This window comes from Ursus arctos, unplaced genomic scaffold (assembly GCF_023065955.2).
Source record: "Ursus arctos isolate Adak ecotype North America unplaced genomic scaffold, UrsArc2.0 scaffold_7, whole genome shotgun sequence".
Lineage (NCBI taxonomy): Eukaryota > Metazoa > Chordata > Mammalia > Carnivora > Ursidae > Ursus > Ursus arctos.
Window position 1 is genome coordinate 26,029,378 of NW_026623089.1, and position 26,971 is coordinate 26,056,348.

The following is a 26,971-nucleotide window of genomic DNA, read 5'->3' on the forward strand; positions in this document are numbered from 1 at the left end:
TTAATACTTTGAGCAGCTTGTTTATTCTTTCCTTACTTCTCAACTTACTAAACTATCTCATTCTCCTTACCTTACTAACTGGACTACTACCCAGCTCCCCTGCTTTCTCCCACACCTGTCCTCTCTTACTCTCAGGGCTCCTTTCTCAAGCCAGTCCCACCACCTGCCCCCACTGTTTACACCCAGGCTTCTTATAGGAAACCACTTGTGCTAGGGCCTCTCTGAAGGCAACATAAGTCACTGCCAAAGCCGGTGAAAGCAGCCTGCTTTTTCAGAGTTGACAAGAAGGGCTAAGCTCTCCGTCACAGCGGGCAGGCGAACAGACAGGGCTGAGTAACACCATGTCTCAGTGGTTAGCACCTGCAGGCTCAGAGCTGACAGTGCACAGTAATAAGATTCATCTCTGTTCACTTAACTGATGTGGGCTTTATGGTAAATGTTCACTTGCTTAATTACTTTGGCAGACTCGCTGATTGCCTTTCCTGAGGAGTTCTAAAAGGTCCCCCTGGGATGGAACATAAACCTCTTTCCATGTCTTTTAATTTCATTCTTTACTTGGAGTACTTGAAAACCGGTATGTGATCCATATGGCCACCATGCCCTCTCTCCTGTGCGTGAACATCAGGACCACTCCTTACTAGTCTGGTGTCCATATGGCCCACACTGGACCACTCAGAAATCTTGACAGCCTTCTTTCTCTTTTGTCCACATGAGATTCCCCATTCCTCCTTCCCCACTACTGAGGTATACACACAGGTCTCCTAACTTAGTTAGGGATCCATGTACCTCTTTTTCTCTAACTAGTATGGGATCCCCAGAATATTTCCCTCTCCCTTCAGCCTAATGGCATGTGATCCACTAAAAACAATTTCCCTCTGTTTTTGACGTGATAGGAAAAGAAGCCTAAGTTAGTCAATTGCTGATTTTTTTGTCCTCCTGCTCCCTCCTTCCCTGTGCTTAAAAGTTAAATTTCTTACTGGGATGCCTGGCTGGCTGAGTTCAGTGGAGCATGCGACTCTTGATCTTGAGTCGTGAGTTCAAGCCCCACATTGGGTGAGAGATTACTTAAAAATAAAATCTTAAAAAAAAGTTAAATATCTCATAATAAATCGATTAATTGGGCTAATGGGGATGATGTGTAATTAAAATATTTCAGGATTTTGGCTCATGCCAGGTTTTTAAAAGTTCTTGAGTTGCATTCAAGGGATTGGAACTTTCACCGTTAATTAAAATTAGTTCACCATTAATTAGAATTATGTCACTTCTTGGGGTTTTGAGCTGATCCCCACTGCCTCAGAAGCCCTCCCAGGTATGTATTAGGATTTTCTTATGTCCTGAAGTGAGACAGAAAATCTTACAGACGCGTTCACATGACCTGTTTTGTTCTTTTACATTTACTAGATGTTTCTGAGAGTGTAGAGGGGCCTTACCTCTGGAGATAGGAAATCCAGGGCTAAAGTAATTGTAAAGGCTATCAAGGGTTTGCATTCTGTATCCCCAGGAATTCTGCCAGCAGAGCTAGAGATGGTATAAGGGAATCTGAAGCACAAAGCAATGGGATCTAAGCAGAGATTGGCTAATCTTGTAGGTGTTTTGTCCCTGGGAAAGTTTTGGAGCCTCTGTTCATTTATCAAGAGAAAGGTTTAATGAACAGTAGACAGTCCTAAGGGTAATGGATTAAGTGATGTCTTTTATGGAAATGTAGGTGGTCCATTTTACTTATGTGGTTCTTTCAACTCCTGTGGTTCGTTCTTCCCCATTTACATTCACTGTGATTATAGAAACAGTGGAAAAATGTGAGGCTGGTATCTAAAGCAGGAAGGAATTCCATTCCTCTCTTACACCAGAGCTAGAGGAGATAATTTAGCCAAAGTGTAAAGCCCTTGGCATCTTACTTGGCCTAAATCTGTGGTTTGGGGCCACAGTAACTAGAAATTAGCTCATTTTTCAAGCAAAGTAGCTATAACCAATTGCTTAATTTCCAGGAGGTGATGAGGTGGAAACCTACATTGGGCAAAGTCATGCATCAAGGTAGAAAACCCAAACTGCCAAAATGTGTAGTCACGCACACAGCTTCAGAAAATGAGGCAACTGCCCCTCAGGCCATGTGCGTGTACATTTCATACACATTAACTCTTTCTTGTTTCCCCAGTTAATGAATTGTGAACCTTCGTTTGTTCAGTGCCGAGGCTGGATGAAAACGTAGTCCAGTAGGTGAATGAATTATCTGGTATGGCACCTGTGTTTCTCACCTAGAAATCAAGAGAAATGCAGAACTCATATCATTCCTTAGGTTGAACTATGAATATTACTACGGTGTAGTCAATAATGCACCTTTCTTTTCTGTTCCACTCCGTTCAACTAATAAATTTGTGTACACAGATAAATCAAGTTCTCTTTAGTAATAAAGTAGGCCAATTTACATAGTTGGATCTTTGGGTAAATCAAGCAACTAGATGCAATGGCCAGTAGCTCAAACTTCCTGATGGTTGCCAGAATGCCTTCTCTAGTAAGGTTGAAATGAACCCACGTTTGTGTCTCTGGTCCCAAAAAGAGTGGCCACAGGAAAAGCAGTATAAAAAAGGGGATAATTGGCATGAAAGGGTTAAAGCCTAGCATGTAGGGGATTGGGGAACAACCCTAAGAGGTCAGTTGCTGAAGTTTTGACTAGATAGTTTCAAAGTGAAAAGGTTAGAAGGTATTCTTATTTGAGGTTTTATTTTGCTTAATGTTAATCAGCAGAGTCTCTGAGGCTTGTAATGCACTGCTGTTAACAGGCATCAAGGGAAATTGTTTTGTTGTTGTTGTTGTTGAATTGGATGGGCTAAAGATTCATTGACTCCATGAAGAAGGAAGCTTATTACTGCATGAAATGGGAGTATGTGAGGCAATTCTGAAGGTGAAAAGAAAGGATAGTTTAAAATTAAATAACTCGGGGTGCCTGCCTGGCACAGTTGGAAGTGTGTGTGATGCTTGATCTTGGGGTCATGAGTTTGAACCCCACCTTGGGTGTAGAGATTACTTTAAAATAAATAAACTTTTAAATAACTCAACCTCAGATGAACCATTTTATCTGCTGCCACATACCACTCAGTCCTACCTTTACCCCTTCTCAGAAGCCAGCCTTTTACCTGTATGTTTGAAGATTTCCTAGGTAGAAACAATTATAAATATGATTTTCTTGTCTTTAATCCCAGATCTGAGAATAAACTCTGTAGTATATTATATCTGGACTGCTTTTTTAGGTCTAGGAAAGGGGAAGCTGCTTATATTAAAAAAAAAAATTCCTTTTTGGTCAAGTTAGATGGTATATATAGGAAAACACGGAGGAAAGCTTTGCAAAGGAAATCTAGTAAGATGAAGAAACTGATTCTAGAGAGCATGGTCTCTTGTGCAAGGTCATACAATCTAGAAGTGAAAGAACCAGGATTTTAACTTGGGTCTACTGCCCCTAAAGCCTTGCTTTTTATATTATATATACCATGTTGTTCAGGGAAGCTGAGATATTTTAACTGGGCCTTTAAGGGAAAAGTAAGACTTACGCTTTATAGGAGTAAAGAAAATAGCATTATATGTGAAGAAAACCATATAAGTAAAAGCATAATGTCCAGGTGTACATGTTTAGCAAGTATTTGAAAATATAGGACTATAGTTCTTATGAGGTTGGGGCTTGAGATCCAGATTTATTTTTATCAGGCTTCAGATATGTACCCATAATCAGACTCTTTAATTTTAGAGTGAAACTTTTAAGAATATTCCCAGTGTGTACCATCTTGAGTACACCAGTTATGTTTCTTACTTCCTTGGAAATAAGAGCTACAGAAACTTTTCCTATAAACAGCCTTTGCCTGTTTTGCTCCTTTCTGCCTGAAGGATTTACATAGCAGCTTTTAGAGATAGACTGCTTCCTTCAAATAGCTCAGTAAGGAAACAATCACGATGTTCTGAGCTTCTGGGTGAAACTATTATTTATTTATTGTTTCATAAAAGACCCTTAGATGCTTTTGTCTGTGGTAGATAGCTGGGACTGTGAGAATTTGCATCTTTGGAGAATTTGCTTTAGGTTCCCTCTGGAGATGAGGAAGAATCTACATTTTCTATTAATCTACATTGTCTACATTGTTAAGGTAACATTCTCCTATATTTCTTGGGTAAGTTGGGCATTAACTATGTCTCAGCCATCATCTACCCAGTACTGGGGAAAAGAAAGCTGCTCTGCAGAGTCATGAGTCAGAGAGAATAAGTTAAAAATGGACCAAGAAATCCCTAGCCAGTTTGTGGCTCAGCCTTGCTGTTCCATCTGTCCACTTCATTTTGCTTCAGTTTGTATAAGTGACCCCTGTCTTTGGCATTCAGAAGTTGTCAGTTGCATTAGAGAGTGGCCCAGATTCTTGCCCTTAAAGGTGCTTTGGGTACAGAGCTCTCTCTCCATGGCTGGCTTTAGCAGTTTCTCTTTACTGTGACATTGTCTGTTTCTTTTGCCTTTCCCTTTTGGGACTTCCTAATTCACTGGCATTAGGAGACCCAGTAACAGAGTATAACACACTCCCCCATTCCTTCCCTACCCCCCCCCCAATCCCAGACAAACAAAAACTTAGGCTTACTCTTAGAAAATGTTAGATTACTTTAATCAGAAATGCCAGAAAGCTTTTCTCTGGCCTCCTGGTAAGACTTAAGAGGAAGAGAAAGCTTTACTGTCTTCAGTGACAACTTTAGTTCCTTCTTTGAAGGATAGCTGTTCATGTCTGAGCCACCTTTTCTCTTGGGATGGGGATAAAACATTTTTATTGTTATTTTCATACTTATAGAGAATAAGCTGGTGATCATGGACCTCCTTACTTGTGGTGAGACTGAAAGAAAACCTTCTTAGACTTTGGTTATTCATTCAGTTTGAAAAATTAAAATCTCTCCGTATGCCAGGTGTTTTGCTAAAGTCTTGGGAGTATACATGAGCAAAATAAATTTGGTCCCTACTCTCATACAGTAACTAGTTCAGTTTGAATAAAGCTGGAGGGAAAAAAAAGCTGGAGGTTTGGTTAGAAATTATATTCCCTTTCCCCACAAAGTTCTACTTCCAGACTCCTTTCCCTTTCCTTGGGCCTTATTTCTTTAAATCTTCCTACTTTTTGTCACTTCCACTTTTGGTATCCTAAGATTGGTATCATTGCTAACCCAAGGTCACAAAGATTTATGTGTTGTTCTAAGATTTTTACAGTTTTTAGATCGTACATTTAGATCTGTGATCCATTCTGTTAACAAAAATTAACAGAATGGTATGGGGTAGGGGATCAACTTCAGTCTTTTGCATGTAGATATCCAGCTTTCCCAGCACTATTTCTTTCTTTTTTTTTTTTTTAGAAGATTTTATTTATTTATTTATTTGACAGAGACAGCCAGCGAGAGAGGGAACACAAGCAGGGGGAGTGGGAGAGGAAGAAGCAGGCTCCCAGCGGAGGAGCCCTACGTGGGGCTCGATCCCAGAACACCGGGATCACGCCCTGAGCAGAAGGCAGACTCCTAACGACTGCGCCACCCAGGCGCCCCTCCCAGCACTATTTCTTGAATAGACGATTCTTTTCCCATTTATCTTGCTACCTTTGTCAAAGGGACATCTTTTTTGGTCATTTTTGTCATATCTTAATTTTTTCATAATGGCTATGTTTTCTCATTCTTTGCCCACTCAGACCTTCTTCTTCTTCTTACTCCTCTTCTTCCTTTTAAATCCCCTTTTCTAAAATACTTTTCAGCATAAAAGCTCTTGGCTGGCATAAACTAGGTTTTGTTTAAGTACCTGAAAGGCTGTGATTAGATGAGAATCAACCTCAAGATGCAAATGGAAGGAAAAACGGTATCTCTTTCTTAGCCAGTATGTTGCTGCCCATCCTACTATTTTTTCAGACATTGTCTCTCTTCGGTGTATGTGTGTCTTCTCTATGGCACAGGCCGCTCAGAAACCCCTGCAAGATCTTTATCTATTTAAGTCTCTGTTTCTCATTTATTAAAGGCTAAAGGGCCTGGCTTACTCTGTCTGGGAAACTGGTGACCCATGTAGCTACATTTGTGGCATTTTTGCCTGGAACTTTGAGGCTTAGGAACCTCAGGATCCTCTTCTAGAAGGGAAGAAAATAATAACCAACAAATAAAGGTTTTAAAGGGAGGAAGTCACCTGCAGAATGAGAAGCAGACTTTATCCACTCTACTACTTTGCTAAAGATGGACTCTGGTTTGCAGTCTGCTTTGCCCAAATGGCCAGGGTCCTGTGAATAGAATATCTATGTGTTAGTCTTCTCAATTGCCATAACAAAATATCCTAGACTAAATGGCTTAAAAAACAGATGTTTGTTTTCTCACAGTTCTGGAGGCCAGAAGTCCCAGATCAAGATTCAGCAGGGTCAGTTTGTGGTGAGGACTTTCTTCCTGGCTTGTTGACAGCTGCGTTCTGCCTTGTGTCCTCACATGGTGGAGGGAGAGAAGGAAGAGAGAGAGAAATTGCCATTTCTTCCTTGCTGGAACATTCAAATTTTAGACTTAAGCATTAGACAGTTGCTACCTATTAGGTTTTGATCAGTAAAAGGAGAGAGAGCTACTGTTAGAATCTATGAGGAGACTCCCCCCTCCCCCAAATAATCTTCACACAAGATGGTAGTAAATCCTTTTGGAGATATCAGTGGGAAGGGAAGCCTAAAGAAAAGAGAGAGGCTCCTCACTTATAAATCTAGTACGTCATTTTTTTCCTCCTGAGAACTAGTCAGGCATAAATCTGTTCTAGGACCTGGCCAGGTTGGGGCAGTGTGGAATCACAACCCAGGTGAGCCCTAGTAGGCTGCAAACTTCCTGGGGAAGGAGCAGCGAAGTATTTCAGTCACTGCAAAGGCATGTGTCACTCAGTGTGGGCGGACTTAGCCTGGTTTCAGTGTTTTGTCATCTCTTTGCTATCTCAGAACAAATTTCCACTTCAGCAGTATGAAGTCCTGAGAACTTTAATAGCAAGCTTCCAAGCCCTCTCTGAAATCCCTTGCTAAAGAGCCTGGAAGGAGAACAGTCTGTGTCAGACAATTTTTCTTACCTCTTAGGCTTAGAGCCCTGCATCTGGCATCACCAGTAGATCAGATTAGTACTCAGATTTTTAACTGTCCCGAAGAAGCTGCAGGAAAAATAAAGCAGAGGCATATACTCTATGCCCTTTGTGGGTACTGGTTTAGAGACTGCTAACTGGATTTAGACTGTTCCAACTGGCTTTTAGTCGCCTGCTGAGACCTGAGGCTCTGGAATGGGAGTGTCACAGGGGAGGTTGAAGGATGATTTTATCCATATTCCAGATTCCCAGAGTGGCATATCTGTCATACCCTCAGGATGAATATGCTCAAACAATATCAGCATATATGCCCTGCCAACATAGACCATCTACAGACCCAACTGACACTTGACAGGTACAACTTTGAGAAGGGAAGGAAATAAGTATACTTTTTGAGGAAAATACTTTCCAGGCTTTTCCTTTCTCTCCTTCATTCCCTTTCTCTTCTCTTCCTTCCTCTTCCCCTTCCCTCTCCTGTCTTCTTTCTTCCTTCTTTCCGTTTCTCCTTTCTCTTTTCCTTTTCTTGCTTCCTTGCTTTCTTTGCTAGTGCAAGAATTCCTTGGGTAGAAAGGGAACAGAATTACAGCATCCCCATCAGGTTCATTCCCAGGGATTATTTCATTGTCCAGACCTCACCAGCTTCACCACGTTGCCCCCTGGGTGCCGAATGGCTGCTACTCACCTACCCTGACAGACACAAAGATACTTTGGGATTCTCTGTTCTCCAAATCTAGGCAAATGAAAACAAACAACCCCAGTTTAGTTTAGTCAGAATTTTTTTAAAACATTTTTTCAAAAAAATTTTACTAAGAAATTTAAGGAAAATCCAAAAGAAAAAACTGTTATAAAACCATGAAATGAATGTATTTACAGAGTTCAGATTCTTTTTCCTAAAATAACTGAGGTCTAGTCATTAGATAGATTTAGTTACTGTATTTCCTTTTCTTGATCGTGTGGATCTTAGATGCTAGACCCTATGACTCATACTCTCCACTGAGTTAACTTTAACTTGGTAATGCTCCTGGGTTTGAGGGGATTCTCAGTTCCTCTCTAAACCTCCTCCCCTGTCTTCTTACTGGGTGTAGGCTCCTGGTTTTCCTTTCGCTCCTGGACTGTTGTCATCCCTGCCAATACCCTCAAACCTCACCTTCTGAATGAGAAAAATATTTGACCCCTGCTTGGTCTGGATTCTTTCCAACTTTGGATTTAGAGCAAATTACAACCTTAACTTGCAGATAACATCTCCACCCTTCTTGGTAGTCTCTGAAAAAACAAGTTACCAGAATTCTCCTCTGTTCCTGACCCATTACTGTCCCGTTTGATGTATTCATTCATTGAATATTTATTGAGTACCAGCTGTGTGCCAGGCACTGTGCTTGATGTTTGACATTGCTTTATTATATAAATGTTGCAAGAATCCTCTAAGATTTAGTCACTCTTTTGACAAACATTTATGCCTACAATGTACTATTCCTGGGTACTGTACTAAGTGCTAAGGTAGGTGTTATTCCTACTTTTTCCCTCTGAGACATGAAGCTTCCTAAAAATCCAAAATAACAAATGGTCAAACCATGATTTTTTTTTTAAGTTTGGCTTATACTTTTTGTTATCCATATTAAATGGTTCAAGAATTTTATACTATCAATGTCATATTAAAAGAAAACATTGATTGATTTCTATTGCACTACCATACATTCACATGTGTGCATGTAAACACAGACACGTTTTAATAAACTTTTAATTTTGGAATAATTTTAGAATTACAAAAAAAGTACAAAGATAATACACAGTTCTTGTATGCCCCTCAACCAGGTTTCCCCAATCTTACATTACCAGGGTACGTTTATTCATCACTAAGAAACTGGCAATGATATATTACTATTAACTAAGCTCCATGTTTTATTTGGATTTTACCAGTTTCTTAATTTTCTCTTTCTGTTCCAGGTTCCAGTTCAGGGTATCACATTGCATTTAGTTGTCATGTCTCCCCAATATCCTCTGGTCTGTGACAATTTCTTAAGTACAGTTTTTCATGACCTTGACAGTCTAAAGGAGTACTGGCCAGGTATTCTATAGAATGCCCCGAACCTGGTTTTGTCACATGTTTTTCTCATGATGAGACTGAGGTGGTGGGTTTAGGGAAATATATAACAGAGGTAAAGTGCCCTTCTCATAAGGTCATACCAGGGGTTACATGACAGCCACATGAATCACTGGCAATGTTTATGTTCATCATTTGGCTAATAAGGTCGTATTTGCGAAGCTTCTTTACTGTGACGTTTCTGTTTTTCCCTTTTACTACTCTATTCTTTGGAAATAAGGCACTAAGTCTAGCCTACCTTCAATGGGAATGGGAACCAAGCTCCACCTCCTAAAGGGGAGAGCGTCTACACATGTTATTTGGAATTATTCTGTTAAAAAGATTTTTCTCGGGGCACCTGGGTGGCTCAGTTGTTGAGCGTCTGCCTTCGGCTCAGGGCATGGTCCCGGCGATGTGGGATCGAGGCCCCGTCGGGCTCCTCCGCTGGGAGCCTGCTTCTTCCTCTCCCACTCCCCCTGCTTGTGTTCCCTCTCTCGCTGGCTGTCTCTCTCTGTCAAATAAATAAATAAAATCTTAAAAAAAAAAAGAAAGAAAGAAAGAAAGATTTTTCTCTTCTCTCCATTTATTTAATCAATTTTGTATCACTACGGACTTACGATAAACTCTGATCTGAAACCTGTGCTTTTTCTGCTACGCTAGACAAGAAATGACAAGGACCTACGTATACACATACACATATAAAAGCATTGGTTTCAGGGGACTTTATTTCAGACTTCAGAGATTTTTTAAGAACTAGATTTGCTCAGACTTGGTGACCTTGAATATGAGGGTGATAGAGAGGAAGTGTTTGAAAACGACACTCAGATTTTGGTTTGAATGGCTGGAAATAAAATTTTGGTTTGAAATGATTAACTAACAAGTATGAAGATTGGTTCTAGGCTTTGATAAAACTTAGCTTCTTCAGAGATTGTATTTAGCCTGTGTTTGTTGGTCCAGCTTTACTGAGTGCCCTGTTCTCCCAAGTCAGAGCAAAGCAAACAACTTTTCTTTCTGACTGAAACAGCAGGGCCCCCTAGTGGACAGCCCCCTGGGTCCTGTTTCTTGTCTGAAGGATGTTTCTTGTTTTTTTGTTCGGTTGAGACTTTTTTCCCCCTAGTTCATTTGTAGAGCAGAGATATTTGATTCTATTCTTGGTCTAAAAAATTTTAAACCCTTCTTATTTCAGAGTTATCAGGCTCATCCCCATGTTCAATAAAAAGATAGTTACCCTCTCTGTGCACTCATACTCTAGAGGGTACTCGATACTTGTTTTTAACTCTTTATCTGCCTGTTCCATCTGATGCCATATTAATGTTAATTCTTTTTTTCAGAGCCATCATCAATCACTTTAACCCCAAAATTGAATCCTATGCTGCTGTGAATCACATATCCCAACTGTCAGAGGAGCAGGTAAGCCACTCCCCTCCCCAGAGTGACCCTAATAGTTGGTGACTGGGATCGAGCAGCTGTCCTCTCTTTGATAGCAGAGGTATTCTGTGACTGAGCATCTGGGAGCAGGAACCAGTCTTCTAAGAGCAATTACTAAAGGATTTGTTGATAGTTCTTTAAATAGAGTGATGGCTTCTGCTTTTGTGCCATATGAGGAGTTCGTTTAATTATATAGAAGATATGTAGGTGAAAATTTAGTGAATTATTATTTTAGAGTGGGTGATAGGCATTTCTTTTTTTAATTTTAGGCAGAGAGTCATTTTGATTTTTAAAAATAAGAAATGAGAACTTAGGAATGGATAAAACTGCCAATTAGAAAAACCCTGAGTTCAGCTTAATTTGATGCTGTTTGGCTTGTTAAAATATGAGCCTTCATTGGGGCAGATTTTCCTTAGTAATCGAGTTCTGTTTGCCTTGAGCAATTATTTCTGAGCAGGTTTTTCTATGGTATGGACTGAGTTGGAGATGCAGATAGTTTTATGTGTTTGTTTTCCTTGAGTCTGGCCTGATTTCCCCTTCTCCCAAAGTGCCTGCACTCAGCTCTGCATTATATAAAAGTACAGATGGGGCATTAGTGTGGCATGGGATTGAACTCGACGTTTCAGAATGAGACTCTTGAGTCCTGTTTTTAAAAGCACAAAATGAGACATTCTATTTACACAATCTCCTTTCTTTCCCACCTGACCCCCAAGGTGAAGGGCCAGGGTAGTCATGAGTGAGAGTCCATAAGTTCCAAACCAAAAAAAAAAAAACCATACTCTGCTCTCCCTATTTTGCCAGTGTATCAGTATAACCCTTCTCTGAGTCTTTTGCTGGTAGAGCCAGCTAACTATGGTATGAGCCGCTGTTCCATTGTTTCTAAAAGCTCTTCAGCTCACTTAGTGAGGCACCAGGCAGCCTTTTCCCTAACAGACAGGCTTCTCAACATTCCCTCCAGTGGCTCTTTCCTCAGCCAGATGGATAGGACTCTATTAGTCTATCAGTTGTTCCCTTTGACGTATTTGTTCTCTTTTGTGAGGCCAGCTGTGAGATTTCCATCCTCTTATTTAAACTGCTTTTGTAAATGGCTTTCATTTTCTTTTTTCCATGAGTACTTCTTTGATGCCACTGCTCTCTGTGAGGTGCTTCAGGGTGCTACCTTTTTCCTGTTGGACCAGTTTAAGATCAATTTTACTGTATCATTTTTATGCAAAAGAATTCAACATCTTGAGTTTTCTATGGTGAAAGAAAGGGTGACTTTCTTACCACAGTGAGCACTGGTTAGTCTAAAAGCTTTAACAACAACAACAAAAAAAGACACATTTTCCCTGTCAGCCACGTGCAATATTCATCCCCCAGCAGCTTGGGAAGGTCAGGCTGAAATCTTTCCACAGCAGTAGCAGCCACAGACCAATAATAAAAATCCATTCTGGCGCATGAGGCAATCTGGAAAAGGATGATTAGCAAGCACGTGTCCTCACCCTCCTCCAACTTCTCTCAAAGTTAAATGAAGTGATGAAAGTGCCTCTCAAAAAGAGTCCACAGGCCAGAGATGAGGTGATTTCTATGGGGAGGGAGAGTATACAGCCCTCTTCAAGAATGGGGAAAGGAGAGCAGCTCTCAAAGATTTACTCAAGGAATAAATCATTATACGCTTGCTTTTTACGAGGTGTGGTGCTGGGTCGTAGGGATAGTGGTAAATAATCTAAGTGTAGTCCTTGCTCTCACAGAGTTTTTGTACGCTTACTATCTCTCTTAGCAATCCTTTTCACTTAGGGAGTGGGGAAAGGGTGATACTATTCCGGGACCCTTTTCAAAACTGCCCTCAAAATAGTTGTTGCTTCTCTTCTCTAACTGACTTTGAAGGGCACTAAATGATAGCATTACAGTGCACTTGGTTTGATTCTCAGCACTATCAGATTAGAAGTATCTGACTGCCTTGTTAATCTCCAACATGTGTTGGAGCACTTCTCTCCCTTCACTTATGAACATCAATGCTAATATCACTTAATGTTAAGTGTATTCACAGCTTCCCAGAGAGCTGGCTTTGGGATCCAGTAGGGCCCTGCAGTTGTTAGCAGCAAACAAAGTAGAAAGAAAAAATCAGGAACTTAATCCCCAAGTAGATTCTAAAGTACTCCTAAAATAAAACCTAAAGACCATGGATAGGTGTTAACTGGAATTTATAGCACTTTGTAAAATAGCAGACAAGAGAGGCCTCTTTGCTGGATCTGCCTGCCTGGCCTGCCATTTTGTTCTGGCAAGAGATTTGTGAATTTTTGAGTTCTGACAACTCCCAGACATATTCCAGCCTCTCTCTGAGGCATTTCAAGGTGATGTTTGTAAATTCGTTATTGCTTATTAATAAAGCCCATTCTCTCACACTGGAGCTGCTTTTCAGATTTCCAGAAGATACATGACATTTTTCTGTTACTTCTCATTGGCTTCATGGAGGGCAAAGCCTTTTAATCAGTCAGTACCCTCAGTGTGACTGAATGGTTGTGCATTACCTAGTATAATAAACTGCATGCATTTTTATATTTTATACACAGATGTCACATTTGTCCAAGGTTGATTGTGAAGCTTGTTCATTTTGACTCCTTTTTTTTGTGTGTGGTAAAGTATACATAAAATTTACCATTTTAACCATTTTCAAATGTATAGTTCAGTGGCATTAAGTATATTCACATCATTGTGCAACCAGCACTGCTATACATCTCCAGAACTTTTTCATTATTCCATACCGAAAGCCGATGCCCATTCAACAATAACTGCCCATTCCGCTCCCCCCTCTTGAAGGAAGGCACCGTTGTACTTTCTGTCTCTCTATATATGTCCTTTTTTTTTTTCTTTCTAAAATAGGGTCCATCTTGGGGCACCTAGCTGGCCCAGTGGGTGAAGCGTGCGACTCTTGATCTTGGGGTTGTAGGTTCGAGTCCCACACTGACAAATAAATGAATAAAATCTTAAAAAATAAAAGAAAATACATTTTCACTATAGTAAAATACTTAATGAAATAAATTATTTTAGATGTTATGCAAAATGAAAAAAAATATTTTTAAAAAGGGGAGCCTGCGTGGCTCAGTCAGTGAAGCATCTGACTTCGGCTCAGGTCATGATCTCAGGGTCCTAGGATCAAGCCCTACATGGTGCTCCATGCTCAGCAGGGAGTCTGCTTGTCCCTCTCCCCCTCCCCCTCTCCTGTGTGTGCATACATGTATTCTGTCTCTCAAATAAATAAATGACATACTGATTTATGTCAGTTCTAATTTCCTAATAGGTAAGAGAGGGCTTCATGGTAGAACTTTATAGAAGATTCTCTAGAGCCCTGAATAGAGTACATAGTCACAATTTAGGATTCAAGTCAAAACCTTCCCTTCTCTGAGCACCTGATTCCTTAAGCTTTTAGTCACATTCATGACCAGTTTTGTGACTTTGAAATATCCCATTGGAAAACAAATAAATGATTGGCCCACCCTTGCTTTTTTTTTTTTTTTTTAAGGATTTTATTTCTTTATTTATTTGGGAGAGAGAGAGAGAGACAAAGTGCACAAGATGCAGAGGAGAGGGAGAAGCAGACTCACTGCTGAGCAGGGAGCCTGATGAGGGTCTCTATACCCAGACCCTGAGATCATGACCTCAGCCAAAGGCAGATGCTTGATGGACTGAGCCACCAAGGCGCCCCTCACTCTTGCTTTCTTTAGCTTCATTCAGCTATCAGTATTTTAGCATTTAGCATTTAATGCTCTGTGCTTCAGATTGTGCTAGGCATTTGAGGAATACAGAAGTATGATAAATGGCCTTAGTTCTCAAAAGATGGAATAAATTAAAGAGATGGCTTAAGACAGCTTATTGATAGCTGACCAGTACTAGCAGAAGGATCTGTGAGCTCCTGTTAGAGGAAGATCTCTGTAGGTTGTGGTGGTCAAGAAAGGCCTTATGGAAGAGAGAAGAATTGGGTGGACCTTTAAAGATCAGGGTTAGGGATTGGATAAATGAAGAGGCATAGATTGTAAAATGTACTCAAAGCTGGGACCTGAAAAAAGAAAGAGAGGAGAAGAGTCCCAGAGTTTTTATAAACCTTGTCCTTGGGTTACGGGGTACCCAGAAGCTGAATGACTTAGGAATATAATTCAGGGAGGCCTGGGTGGCTCAGTCAGTTAAGCATTTGCCTTTGGTTCAGGTCATGATCCCAGGGTCCTGGGATCAAGCCCTGCTTCTGGCTCCCTGCTAGGCCAGGAGCCTGCCTCTCCCTCTGCCTGTCCCTCCCCCTGCTTGTGCGCTTGCTCACACTCTCTCTCTCTCTGTCAAATAAATAAAATCTTGGGGAGGGGGAAGAAATATAATTCAGTCATTTAAATTGTCATCACAACTTCCATAATCCCTCATGTACTGATTCTCATTTCTGTTCTAATTGTACTGCCTTTGATTCAATTTGTAAGTGTTCATCAAAGGCCTAGTATGAACCAGCCTCAGTGCTAGGCATGTGACGAGACCTAATGGGCAAACCAAGCTTTTTAAAAAAAAAATGTTGGTAAAAAACACCTAACAAAATTTGCCACCGTAACCATTAATTGTTAAGTTTACAGTGCAGTAGTGTTGATGTATGCATGTTGTTGCGCAATTGACCTTTAGAACTTTTTCATCTTGAAAAACTAAAGCCCTATCATTGAACAACTTACCTTTCCCCCTTCCTCCTCACCCCAGCAACCACCATTCTACATCCTGTTTCTAGGTGTGGGCAAACCTCTTTTGAAGCTGATGTACCTTTCAACCAAGTGACCCAGGAGTCTGCTAAAAATTTCTCTACATATAGACTCAGGAATTTTCCAGGAGGATCATTAAGGTGCTCTGCTGTCATCCCCGTATGTCATAGGATCATAGGACAGTGTGACCAGATTCTTAAGTTTTCTACTTTAGGAGTTTTATGGAGCTTTACCCCCACCCCCCCCATTATCTCTTTAAGTCCCGACTCTTACTAGGGCTTTGGATTTTGGATTCAGAGGAGGCACATATAATGTTGTATATTACAAGAGGCACCTTCAAAAGTATTATGACAAAGCAAAGAATCTAACCTATTTGTAGGAGTAGATTACAGTAAATTAGGGAAACAGAAAATGCTTCATATCTGAATGATGGTTACATTGGAAGCTACTGTCTCTGTCTATTAGTAATTTTTCTAAACCTTTTGATTTTTTCCTGATCCTAAGGTAAGAGCCACTACAAATAAATGCTAGGCATTTAGAAATCCTAAGGAAATCTAGCATTATTTTCCTTACAGAGGAGTGAGAGAGTAATAAGAGGAAAACCCTAGTCCATGGGGCAAACATTGTTTAGGGGCCCTGGGTTCACCCATTACTTGAGAACATCTAGGACACTAAAAAGACACTAAAAGAGCTCGGCACTTTTACTTAGGTTATTTACTTAAGTGTTATATCAACTATTTGGGGTAGGTGCAGTTATCGTTTTATAGGTGAGGATGCTAAAGAGGCTGAGTGATTTGCCCATGGTCCCACAGCTGTTAGTGCAAAGCTACAATATGAGCGTAGGTCTCGCTCACACTGAGGTCTGAGCTGCTTCTGCTCCATCAGGCTGAGGCACATATGACAACCTGAGCTTGCCAGGTATTCTGAAGGAAGAGGGAGGCCAGGGATAGGAGGGTGGAAGGAGAAGCGGGGACGGTGCAGATAACAGGGCTCACTCCTGGGGGATGGGGAAAGGTCTTGGTTTGAGAAGAGACCATTCAGTTGATGAAGGAAAGTGCTGAACAGGGGCTTAGGGAGTTTGCCTGCCACTTCGGCAGAAATGCATAAGTAGAGGTTCCTGACACCACATTATGATAACTTTATAAGTGAGGAAAGAGTCTCTTTATTCCACCAAGCATGTCTGCGAAGTCACTATGAGAAATAAAGCTTTTCCACACACCAAAGGAACATGGTGAGTTAAAAAAAAAAAAAAAAAATTTTATTTTAGTGGATAATATATTTATGTGGGTCAAACTAAAAGGTGGCACACTGAATTTTAATTGTTTTTAAAGTAGTACTTCCATTTTGCTAAAACAACAGCAATAAAACAAAGACACTCAAAATCAATGTCCCACAGCCAAGCCAGATGAATGCAGAGGTCACTGGTGAAGAGCTCAGCTTAATAGTCATCTCTGCCACTGACAGCATTTTCTCTAATTAAATATGAATTTTGAAAGGTGCATTACATGCACTTCTGGTCTTCCTCAGTCAGGCTTCATTGCCAGTGAAGCTTCATTGGCAGCGCACAGAGGAATAGTGTCGCAGCTTGTAGGAATTCCAGTAGTTGTCAGCTTTTCCGGAGGTTACGGGAGGCATCAGCCCTTGCTTTCTTGGTTTAATCTAAGAAGGATCCTTTATTCCAATTATTAGATGAGAGTGTACAAGTAGGACTTCCCTCTTCGGTTTGTCTTTTAGCCACCTCCTTCCTCCCAAATAGATCTTTGGGAACTTTTGTTTATTTCCACTGAAACCTCTTCCTCAGGAGGTCGCTCCAAACCCTAAAGGTGTGCTAGAAAGAGCATGGTTTGCCTGTGTGCTGACGTCAGAGGCCAGAAGTGTTGCCATGCAAACTTTATCGGTTACAGGCTGTGCTAACTGGAAATGATTTGACTGAGTACCATAACAGCACTTTGAACTTTCACAGCGATACTGTGCAGAGGAATTTGCGATCTTAAAAATGACCCATTCAGCTAGAGGGAAACTGTGGTAGCCCACAACTGGGATTTCTGTTAAAGAATTCTGTCTTTTAGGGAGGGATAGGTAAGTGAGGCCTGACAGGGAGGCAGAGACCCCATGTCACGTTGTTGGTGAGTTAGGAGCAGAGACAATGTTTTCTCCCTCCCTCCCTGAGATGTGATATGTTTCCAAAGAAAGAAACCTCAGGTGGAAGGACAGAGACACTGCCTCCTGGTTTGAGCTGGGAGGAGTGTCCTGCCTGCAATAAGCCACAGAGAAGGAGAAGGCCTGATGCGATGTGTCATGATTCCCCCACTCCCATTACCTTGGCTGCCTGTTAGTGTGATTGCATGCCTTGCTTGTGGAGGGTAAGGGCCTGGGCATGTTGGTTCTGTAATTAGTGCAAAGAAAAGCTTCACAAGGGCTGCCTAGGGCTTCAGCCAAATAAAGTCTGGGAGGTGGGGCAACTGCCCAGGGAAATTAAAGAAAGTCACTGTCACGACTCCTTTAACCAGCTGATGGCCTCTCACTAATCACCCACTGTGAGGTTCATTATCTGATCCCCCTTGCTGAAGGGCAGAGCCAGTCTGTCAGATCAATAAATCTCAGGGCAGTGGAAAGCCCTTTAGTAGCAGCCTTGAAAGACATGGACAGACTGGGAGAATTGGCCAACTTACTTTGGTTCTGAAATTGAGTTTAGTCCTGAAGTATACGAGATGAAAATAGAAAGAGGGAAAAAAGGGGGAGGGGGAATGTCTACATATTATATGCAGGATGGCTATATAGAGGAAACAGTTACTTTTTAAAAGGCATCATCTTTTTTTAGCCTAAGAGATTTGTGTCCACTTTTTGGATCCTAGGTTCTAAATAATTGTATTGGATGACTGTACCCTGGAGGGAGATTCAGATTATCTTGGAGATAGAAGAAAGTCACTGTAAGCACACCAGTGGAGGGAGGGGTGCTCACTCAGGAGAGTCTGATTTTGTTACCAGGTTATTTGTTCTAGTTCCTGGGCTATTGGCTTGTTTTCATTGTTTCAGCCACTTAGGGCTAAAGTGTTTTGAAAAAGAACCAGTTCTTACCTCTTAAGGAAGCTCTCAGAACCTCCCTTGGTCTAAGAATTCTCTACTTCCGAGTGTCTTTGGTTACTGCAATAACAAGGAATACGCCCTAACCTCAAGTTCCCCAGATTCATTTTTTTTCAGTGCAGAAGTACAGAAGTATCTGCTCTGTGCCAAGCCAGGGGCTATAAAAATGCAAAAATCATGCCAGCCCTTGAAGACTTCATAGTATGAGAATCGGCATCACTGCTTTCTTGCCTAGACATTTGCCTGTATGTTCTCCTGTAGACCTCAGCTGATGTATGTGACATGCCTGCAGCAGCCCCACCTGACCCTTTATAAACCTAAGATAAAACTCCCTGTTCGCCTCATAACCTAGAGAAATATTGCCTCAGAAATCCATAAATAGTTGGCCGATGACTTTCATTTGGATTGGGTCTCCACAGGGAGAGTGGAATGATCATCTCATATCTTTATCCTTGCCTCCGTTTCATTAAAAAGGCAAAATAAGGACTGTCATTAGATTGGTAAAAGCAGGACCCTGTAAGTCCCCAAGGTTGGCAAATGATTGAGTTTGTCAGAAGGTCCAGGTAAGTTCAGTCACTTATAAAAACCTCAGATGGCTAGGCCTAGCTGAAAATTATTCTAAACTGTTGATTGCTACAGAGAGTCCATTTAATTTGTCAGGGAGGATTTCCAGGAGTGGAGGAGTGGAAGGGAGGAGCACAGTGAGGGGAATCCTTGGCATTGTCAAAATACTGAGAACTCCTAACTTAGAATTTTCTGATATATCAATCTGAATCATTCTTGCCCCAACCAAAAATGCAGTAGTAAGACCAAAAAAAGACAGAAGCTTATTCCATAGCCATACATCTTTTTTTTTAATCTAGTCATGATTTACTGAGTATTTAAAAACTTTATTGAGGTATAATTGACATAAAATAAGACATATTTATGCAAATACGTGTGTCCACCACCACCACCACAACATAGAACATTTCCATCACGTAAAAAAGTTCTCCTTTAAAGTCAGTCTTAACCCTGAGTCTGGGCCCTAGGCAACCACAGATGTGTTTTCTGTCACTATAATTTAGATTTATCTTCTATAAAATTTCACATAAATACATATAATACATGCTTTTTTGTGCCTGAGATTCACTATGTTGTGACACTCTTAGGTGTTTACTCAAGAAAAGTGAAAATATGTCCACCCTGGGCGCCTGGATGGCTCAGTTGGTTAAGCATCTGCCTTCGGCTCAGGTCATGATCCCAGGGTTCTGGGATTGAGTCCCGTGTCAGGCTCCCTGCTCAGTGGGAGAGTCTGCTTCTGCCCCTCCCTCTTTGCTCATTCTCTCTCTCTCTCTCTCTTAAATAAGTAAAATCTTAAAAAAAAAAATGTCCACCCAAAGACTGGTGCACAAATGTTTATAGTAGCATTATTCATAATAACTCCAAACTAGAAACAACATAAATGTCCATCAGCAACTGAATAGATAAAAAATGTGATACATCCATATAATGGAATATTATTCAGCCACAAAAAAGAATGAAGTACTGATACCTGCTGCAATTGGGATGACTCTTGAAAACATGCTAAGTGAAAGAAGCCACTCATAAAAAACCAGAAGATTCTATTTATTTGAAATGTCCGGAATAGATACATCTATAAAGACAGGGAATGGATTAGTGGCTACCCAGGGCTAGGGTTAGGAAACAGGATGGGGAGTGATTGATTTCTAATGGGTATGAGGTTTTTTTTGAGGGGTCGATGAAAATGTTCCAAATTTAGATCATAGTGATAGTTGCACAAATATATGAATATATTATACACTTTGAATGAATTTTGTGGGTATGTAAATTATGTCTCAATAAAGATCTTTAAAAAAAAGAAAAACTACCAAACCATTTTCAAAAGTTGTACCATTTCTCATTCCAACTGACAATGAATAAGAGTTTCAGCTACTCCATATTCTTGTCACACTTGGAATTGTGTTTTTAATTTTACCTATTCTATGGGTATGCAGTGCTGTCATTAAACTGCATACTTATTATCACCTTTTGTCTCATGGCATCCAAAAAAGCAAGATAGGTCACCAGCAGCTCTGCTGGAGCCATGTGAGGAAATTTGGCCAAGGTTCTTCTTCTATGGTCTGCTCATACTGGCACAGTCTGATCCGGAAATACGGCCTATGGCCTCAATATGTGCCGCCAGTATTTCTGCCAGTACTTGAAGGATATAGGCTTCATTAAGTTGGGTTAAGTGAACTTCCTTCAGTGGGTCATCCAAGATGCCTAACTTACTGTGGATCTCCAAGAGACCTACCTTCATGCTAACTCATTGTACATAAAATAAAAATATTTCAATTATGAGTACTTTTTTAGAATTAAAAAAATTAAAATTACTGTCAGTTTTATTTTGCATGGTGACAAGTGATGCTTGAGCAGTTGTCATTTGCTTATTGGCCGTTATGTATCTTCTTTTATGAAGTGTCCAAATTATTTGCTTATTTTAAAAATTTGCTCATTTGTCTTCTGTGTGTGTGCATTATTTAAGAATTTTTGTGTATTCTGGATGCAAGTTCTTTGCCATATGTATGTATTGCTAATATTTTCTCCTAGTCTGTGGCTTGCCTTTGCATCTTCTTAATGGTATTTTTCAAAGTCCAGACATTTTAATGAAGACCAATTTTAATTTAATTTAATATTCATGAAGATGAATTTATTAATCTTTTTGTGATGATTTTTGCTTTTGTGTTTTATTTAGTAAACCGTTGCATACTTCTAGTTGTGAAATTTTTCACCTGAATTTTTTTTTGTAAGTTTTTTTTTTTTTTAAGATTTTATTTATTTAAGACAGAGACAGAGACGAGGGGGGGGGGGGAAGGGCAGAAGCAGGCTCCCTGCTGAGAACGGAGCGCTCTTTGGGGCCTGATCCAGGATCCCAGGACCCTGGGATCATGACCTCAGCTGAAGGCAAATGCTTAACCGCTTAACCGACTGAGCCACCCAGGTGCCCTTCTTTTGTAGGTTTTATAGTTTTAGCTTTCATATTTAGTTCTATGATCCATTTCACATTAATTTTTTTTTTTTAAGTAATCTCTGTGTCCATTGTAGGGCTTGAACTCAAGACCTGAGATCAAGAGTCACATACCCTGTGACTGAGCCAGCCAGGTGCCCCCCCTTTTATTAATTACATTTATTTAAATTATTTTACATTAATTTTCTTTTTGTATGGTGTGTGGTAAGAGTAAGTGTTCGTTCCACCCTCCACCACCCTCTACCCCAAATATCCAGTTGTTTCATTGTTGTTGTCGAAAAGATTAATCTTGCTCCTAATGAAGTGCCTTGGCACATTTATAAAAAATCAACTGACCATATATGTATGTGGATTCTCTTCCTTTGGTCTGTTTGTCTTAATTTATGCCCTACACTGTCTAAATTATTGCAGGTAATATTAGTCCTCTAATTTTGTTCTTTTTAAAAATTGTTTTGTGCTTACTTTGGCAGCACATATGCTAAAATTGGAATGATCTAGAGAATATTAGCTAAAATTGGAATGATCTAGAGAATATTAGCATGTGCAAGGATAACATGCAAATTCGTGAAGTGTTCCATATTTTTACTAGAAAAAAAAGTGTTTTGAACATTCTAGGGTCCTTCGCATTCCCATATAAAGAGTGAAATTAGTTTGTCCATTTATACAAAGAAGTCTGCTAAGATTTTGGTTGAAATTGCATTAACTCTAGATGAACTTGGGGGAGAATCGACACTTTAATAATACTGTTTTCAAATCCATGAACTTTATATAAGTCCATTTATTTAAATCTTTTAAATTTTCTCATCAGTGTTTTGTAGTTTTTTAGCATATTTTTTGCACCTATTTTGTTCAGTCTTTCCCCAATTATTTCATTTTTTATGTTACATAATGGTATTTTTTATTTCTAATATTTTTATTATGTATAGACATAGAATAGTTTTATATTGACCTTTTTTCCTGAAGCTTTGATAAACTCATTTATTAATTCTTTTTTTTACAGTCCTTAGCGTTTTCTGTGCCCATAATCATGTTGTATACCGATAATTTCAGTTTTACTTCTTTCAAATCTATATGTCTTTAATTTCTTCTTCTTTCCTTATTGCACTGGCTAGGTCCTCCAGTGAAATATTGAAGTGGTAAGAGTAGACCTCTATTTCAGATTTTCAAGAGAAAGCATTTGGTCTTTCATCATTAAGTAATGTGTTAGCTGTCAGTTTTCATAGATTCTCTTTATTAAGTTGAGGAAATTTCCTTCCATTCTGAGTTTGCTGAGAATTTTTTCATGAATGGTTGTCGAATTTGTCAGTGCTTATTCTGCATGCTGTACTCCCTGAGCTAGCCAGGGGCCCCTGGATTTTTCTCCTTATTCTGATTTAGAGTTATGGTGATTAATTTTTAATACTAACTTAACCTTATATTCCTGAGATAAACCCCTCTTGATCGTGATACAGTATTTATTTTATACATTACAGAATTTGAATTGCTAGTATTTTGTTGACTATTTTTGTATCAATGTTTATGAGGGATGTCAGTTCCATAATTTCCTTGCGATGTCTTCGGTTTTGATACTAGAGTAATGTTGCTTATAAAATAAGTTGTGCGGTATTCCTTCCTCCATTTTTATAAGAGTTTGTGTAGGAAAAAAAAAGTTTGTGTAGGATTGGTATTATTTCTTGCTTAATGATGAATAGAATTAACCAGCGAGAGAGCATCCGGGTCTAGAGTTTTCTTTGTGGGAAGAATTTTTTACCCAACATTTATTATGAGAAATTTCATGGGTGCCTGCGTGGCTCAGTTGGTTGGCCATCCAACTCTTCATTTAAGCTGGGGTCATGATCTCAGGGTTGTGGGATCGAGCCCCATGTGGGGCTCTGCACTGAGCATGGGGCCTGCTTGGGATTCTGTCTCTCCCTCTGCCCCCCACCCCACTCACACTCTCACTCTCTAAAAAAGAAAGAAAAAGAAAAGAAAGAAAGAAAGAAAATTTCAAACATACAGTAAAGATGAAAAAGTTACACAGTGAATTGCATTGTAACCATCACTTAGATTCTGTCATTTACACTTTGTTATATTTTATCACGTATCTGATCCAGAAGATGAATCTCCATCAATCCATTTATTTTTTATGTGTTTTAAGGTAAATTACATATATCAGTATACTTCTGTGGGAAGCATTTTAATTATTAATTCAATTGCTCTAATAAATTTAGGAATAGTAAGGTTTTCTACTTGTTCTTGAGCCGGTTTTAGTCATTTGTGTCTTCAAGGAAGTTATTAATATGGGTTGTTAAATTTATTGGCATAAGTTCATATATATCCTATATCCTTTTTTCCTTTAAATGTCTATAGGATTTGGGGTGCCTGGGTGGTTCAGTCATTTGTGTCCAACTCTTGATTTGGGCTCAGTTCATGATCTCAGGGTTGTGAGACTGAGCCCTGGGACCTGCTCTTCGCTCAGCAGGGAGTCTGCTTGAGATTCTCTCTCCCCCTCCCTCAAACCCCTGCCCCCGCTCTCTAAACAGACAAACAAACAAATAAATAAAATCTTTAAATGCCTATAGGATTTATCATTTATGATGAGTAATGTGTGTGTTTCCTCTCTTGTTCCTGTTCAGTCTGGCTACAGGTTTTATCAATTTTATTAATCTTTCCAAAGAATTAGTTTTAGTTTTATTCATTTTCTGTTATTTTGTTTTATCTATTTTATTGATTTATATGACTATCTTTGTTATTTCCTTGTTTGCTCTTCTTTTTCTAATTTTTTAGAAAGATTTTATTTATTTACTTGAGAGAGAGAGAGCATATGTGAGCACAGAGGGAGAAGGAGAAGCAGACTCCCCACTGAGCAGAGAGCCTGACATGGGGCTCCATCCAAGGACCCTGAGATCATGACCTGAGCAGAAGGCAGATGCTTAAACAACTGAGCCACCCAGGCACCTCTTCTTTTTCTAATTTCTTAAGGTAGAAACTTAGATCATTGATTTTAATTCTTATTTTCTAATATAAAAATTTAGTGATATAAATTTCCCCTGTGTTAGCAACATCCCATAGATTTTGGTATGCTGTGTTTTCATTTTCATTCACTTCACAGTATTTTCTCATTTCTTTAGTGATATAAAGAACTGTGCTGTTTCATTTCCATTCTGGGGGATTTTTCAGATAAATTTCTGTTATTTCTTATTTTTTCCCTGGTAGATAGAAAATATACTCCGTGTGATTGATTTCATTCCTTTTAAATTTATTGAGATTTGTTTTATGGTCTAGCATGTGTTCTGTCTTGTTGAATGTTCTGTGTGCATTTTAAAAGAACATGTTCTCTCTTTAAGAGGCACCTGGGTGGCTCAGTCAGTTAAGCGTCTGCCTTTGGCTCAGGTCATGATCCCAGGGTCATGAGATTGAGCCCTGTGGGAGCCTGCTTCTCCCTCTCCCGCTGCTGCTCCCCCTGCTTGTACTCTTTCTCTCTCTCCATCAAATAAATAAATAAAATTAAAAAAAAAAAAGAATATGTACTCTCCTGTTGAATAGAGTTTTCTATTTTCTATAAATGCCTTTACGTCTATTTGGTTAGTAATATTTAAATCTTCTGTTTTCAAAAAGGAAAAAAAAAACTTCTGTCTTCACTGACTTTCTGTCTAATTGTTTTATCAGTTATGAGGAGTATTGAAACTTACAACTGTTAATAGTAGACTTTTTAATTTCTTCCTTCATTTCTGTCAGTTTTGCTTCATCCAGAATTTTGAAGCTCTCTTATTAGGTACACATATACATTAAAATTGTCTTTGTAATGAACTGACCCTTCTATCATTACAGAAATTTCACTTTTTACTCCTGGTAATATTCCTTGTTTTGAAGTCTCCTTTGTCAGATATTATTATAGCAATTCTACTTTCTTTAATTGGTGTCTCCAGAAGCATATCTTTCTCCATCTTTTTACTTTCAACCTGTGTCTTTATATTTTAGGTGAATTTCCTTTAGACAATCCATAGTTGGATCTTAATTTTATGTCCAATCTGACAGTCTCTGTCTTTTGATTCAAGAGTTACATTTAATTTATTTATCAATATGGCTGAGTTAAAATCTGCCATCTTGTCTTTTTTTCCCCCTTTTCTCCCACCTGTTCTTTATTCATTTTTTTCTTTTCTGCCTTCTTTTGTATTGACTGGCTGTCTTTTATATTTTATATCCACTGTTGACTTTTTAGCTGTACCTCTTTGTTTTATTTTTAGTGGTTGCTCTTTAACTTATCGCAGCGTACCTTCAAAATAATGTTATATGACTTCATGTAACATGTAATAACCTTGCAATCATTTATTTGTATTGCTCCCTCCTGTCCTTTGTACTGGTATTGTCATACATTTTTCTTCTAAGTTTTATAAATTTTCTTCCAGGTTTTTTAAATACATTGCTATTATTACTATTATTTCTTAAACAGGAGAAAACCAAATTTAATAGTGTACATAGGTACATGGGAGAATGCACACAGACATGGGAATTCCCACATTGCTATTATTTTTTGCTTTAAAGAGTCAATTGTCTTTTAACTCATTTTTATAATTTATGTAAAAGTATATTTATCCATGTATTTACCGTTTCCAGTGTTCTTCATTCCTATTTATAGATCCAGATAATGTAATTTTCCTTCTGCCAGAAGGACTTCTTTTAACATCTCTTGTAGTGCTGCACTTTTGGCAACATATTCTCTCAGACTGTTTGAAAAGATCTGTATTTCACCCTCATTCCTGAAGGATGTGTTTCCTGGATATAGAATTCTAGGTTAATAGTAAATGGCAGGAGGTGGGGGGCATAGATAGTATTTTGTTGTTTTCTAGTTTCTGTAGTTTCTGACAAGAATTGTGAATTCTTCTCTTTTTTCCTCTCTATACAATATATTCTTCCCCCTGTGGCTGCTTTTTATATTCTCTAACACTAATTCTCAGCAATTTTATTATGTTGAGCTTTATATCTTCCATTTTGTTCTTTATTATGTTCATTGATGTTTTTAAATACTTGAACAAATTTATAATAGCTCTTTTTATTTTATTTTGGGGGGGCAGAGGGAGAGGGAGAGTTTTTTTTTTTTTAAGATTTTATTTCTTTTAGAGAGAGAGAGTGTACAAGTGCACAAGGGAGCAGGAGGAGGGGCAGAGGGGAAGGAGAGGAACAAGCAGGCTCTGTGCTGAGCACTGAGCCTGACATGGGACTTAATATCAGGACCTGATCATGACCTGCACTGAAATCAAGAGTCTGAGCCACCCAGGCTCCCCTATAATAGCTCTCTAAATGTTCTTGCTTTTAATTCCAGTATATCATTCCTGGGTCTGTTTCTTTTGACTATTGTTTCTTTTGGTTATGAGTCACATTTTCCTGTTTTTTACATGTCTGGTAATTTTTTATTGGAAACTAGGCATTGTGAATGTTATGTAGTTGAGTGCTAGATTTTGTTGTCTTTATTAAATAGTGTTGGACTTTGTTCAGGAAGGCAGGTAAATTCTTTCTGGAATAGTGTGGTCCATTTGAAACTTCCTTTTTTGTTGTTGTTGTGATTTTTTTTTCCAGTTTTATTGGGATATGATTGACATACACCACTT

At 39.2% G+C, this 26,971-nt stretch overlaps 1 protein-coding gene and 1 pseudogene across 6 annotated transcripts in view; both read left to right on the forward strand.

The window, feature by feature from the left end:
• ARMH3 (armadillo like helical domain containing 3) overlaps positions 1-26,971 on the forward strand; it is a 175,715-nt gene that overhangs the window by 133,144 nt on the left and 15,600 nt on the right. For all 6 annotated transcript variants that reach the window (XM_057308396.1, XM_044382055.3, XM_026493942.4 and 3 more), the window contains one exon: positions 10,487-10,565. In XM_057308396.1, coding sequence (XP_057164379.1) covers positions 10,487-10,565 — 79 coding nt within the window. The remainder of the gene's footprint in view (positions 1-10,486; positions 10,566-26,971) is intronic.
• On the forward strand, positions 21,873-21,967 carry LOC113252578 (U6 spliceosomal RNA; annotated as a pseudogene).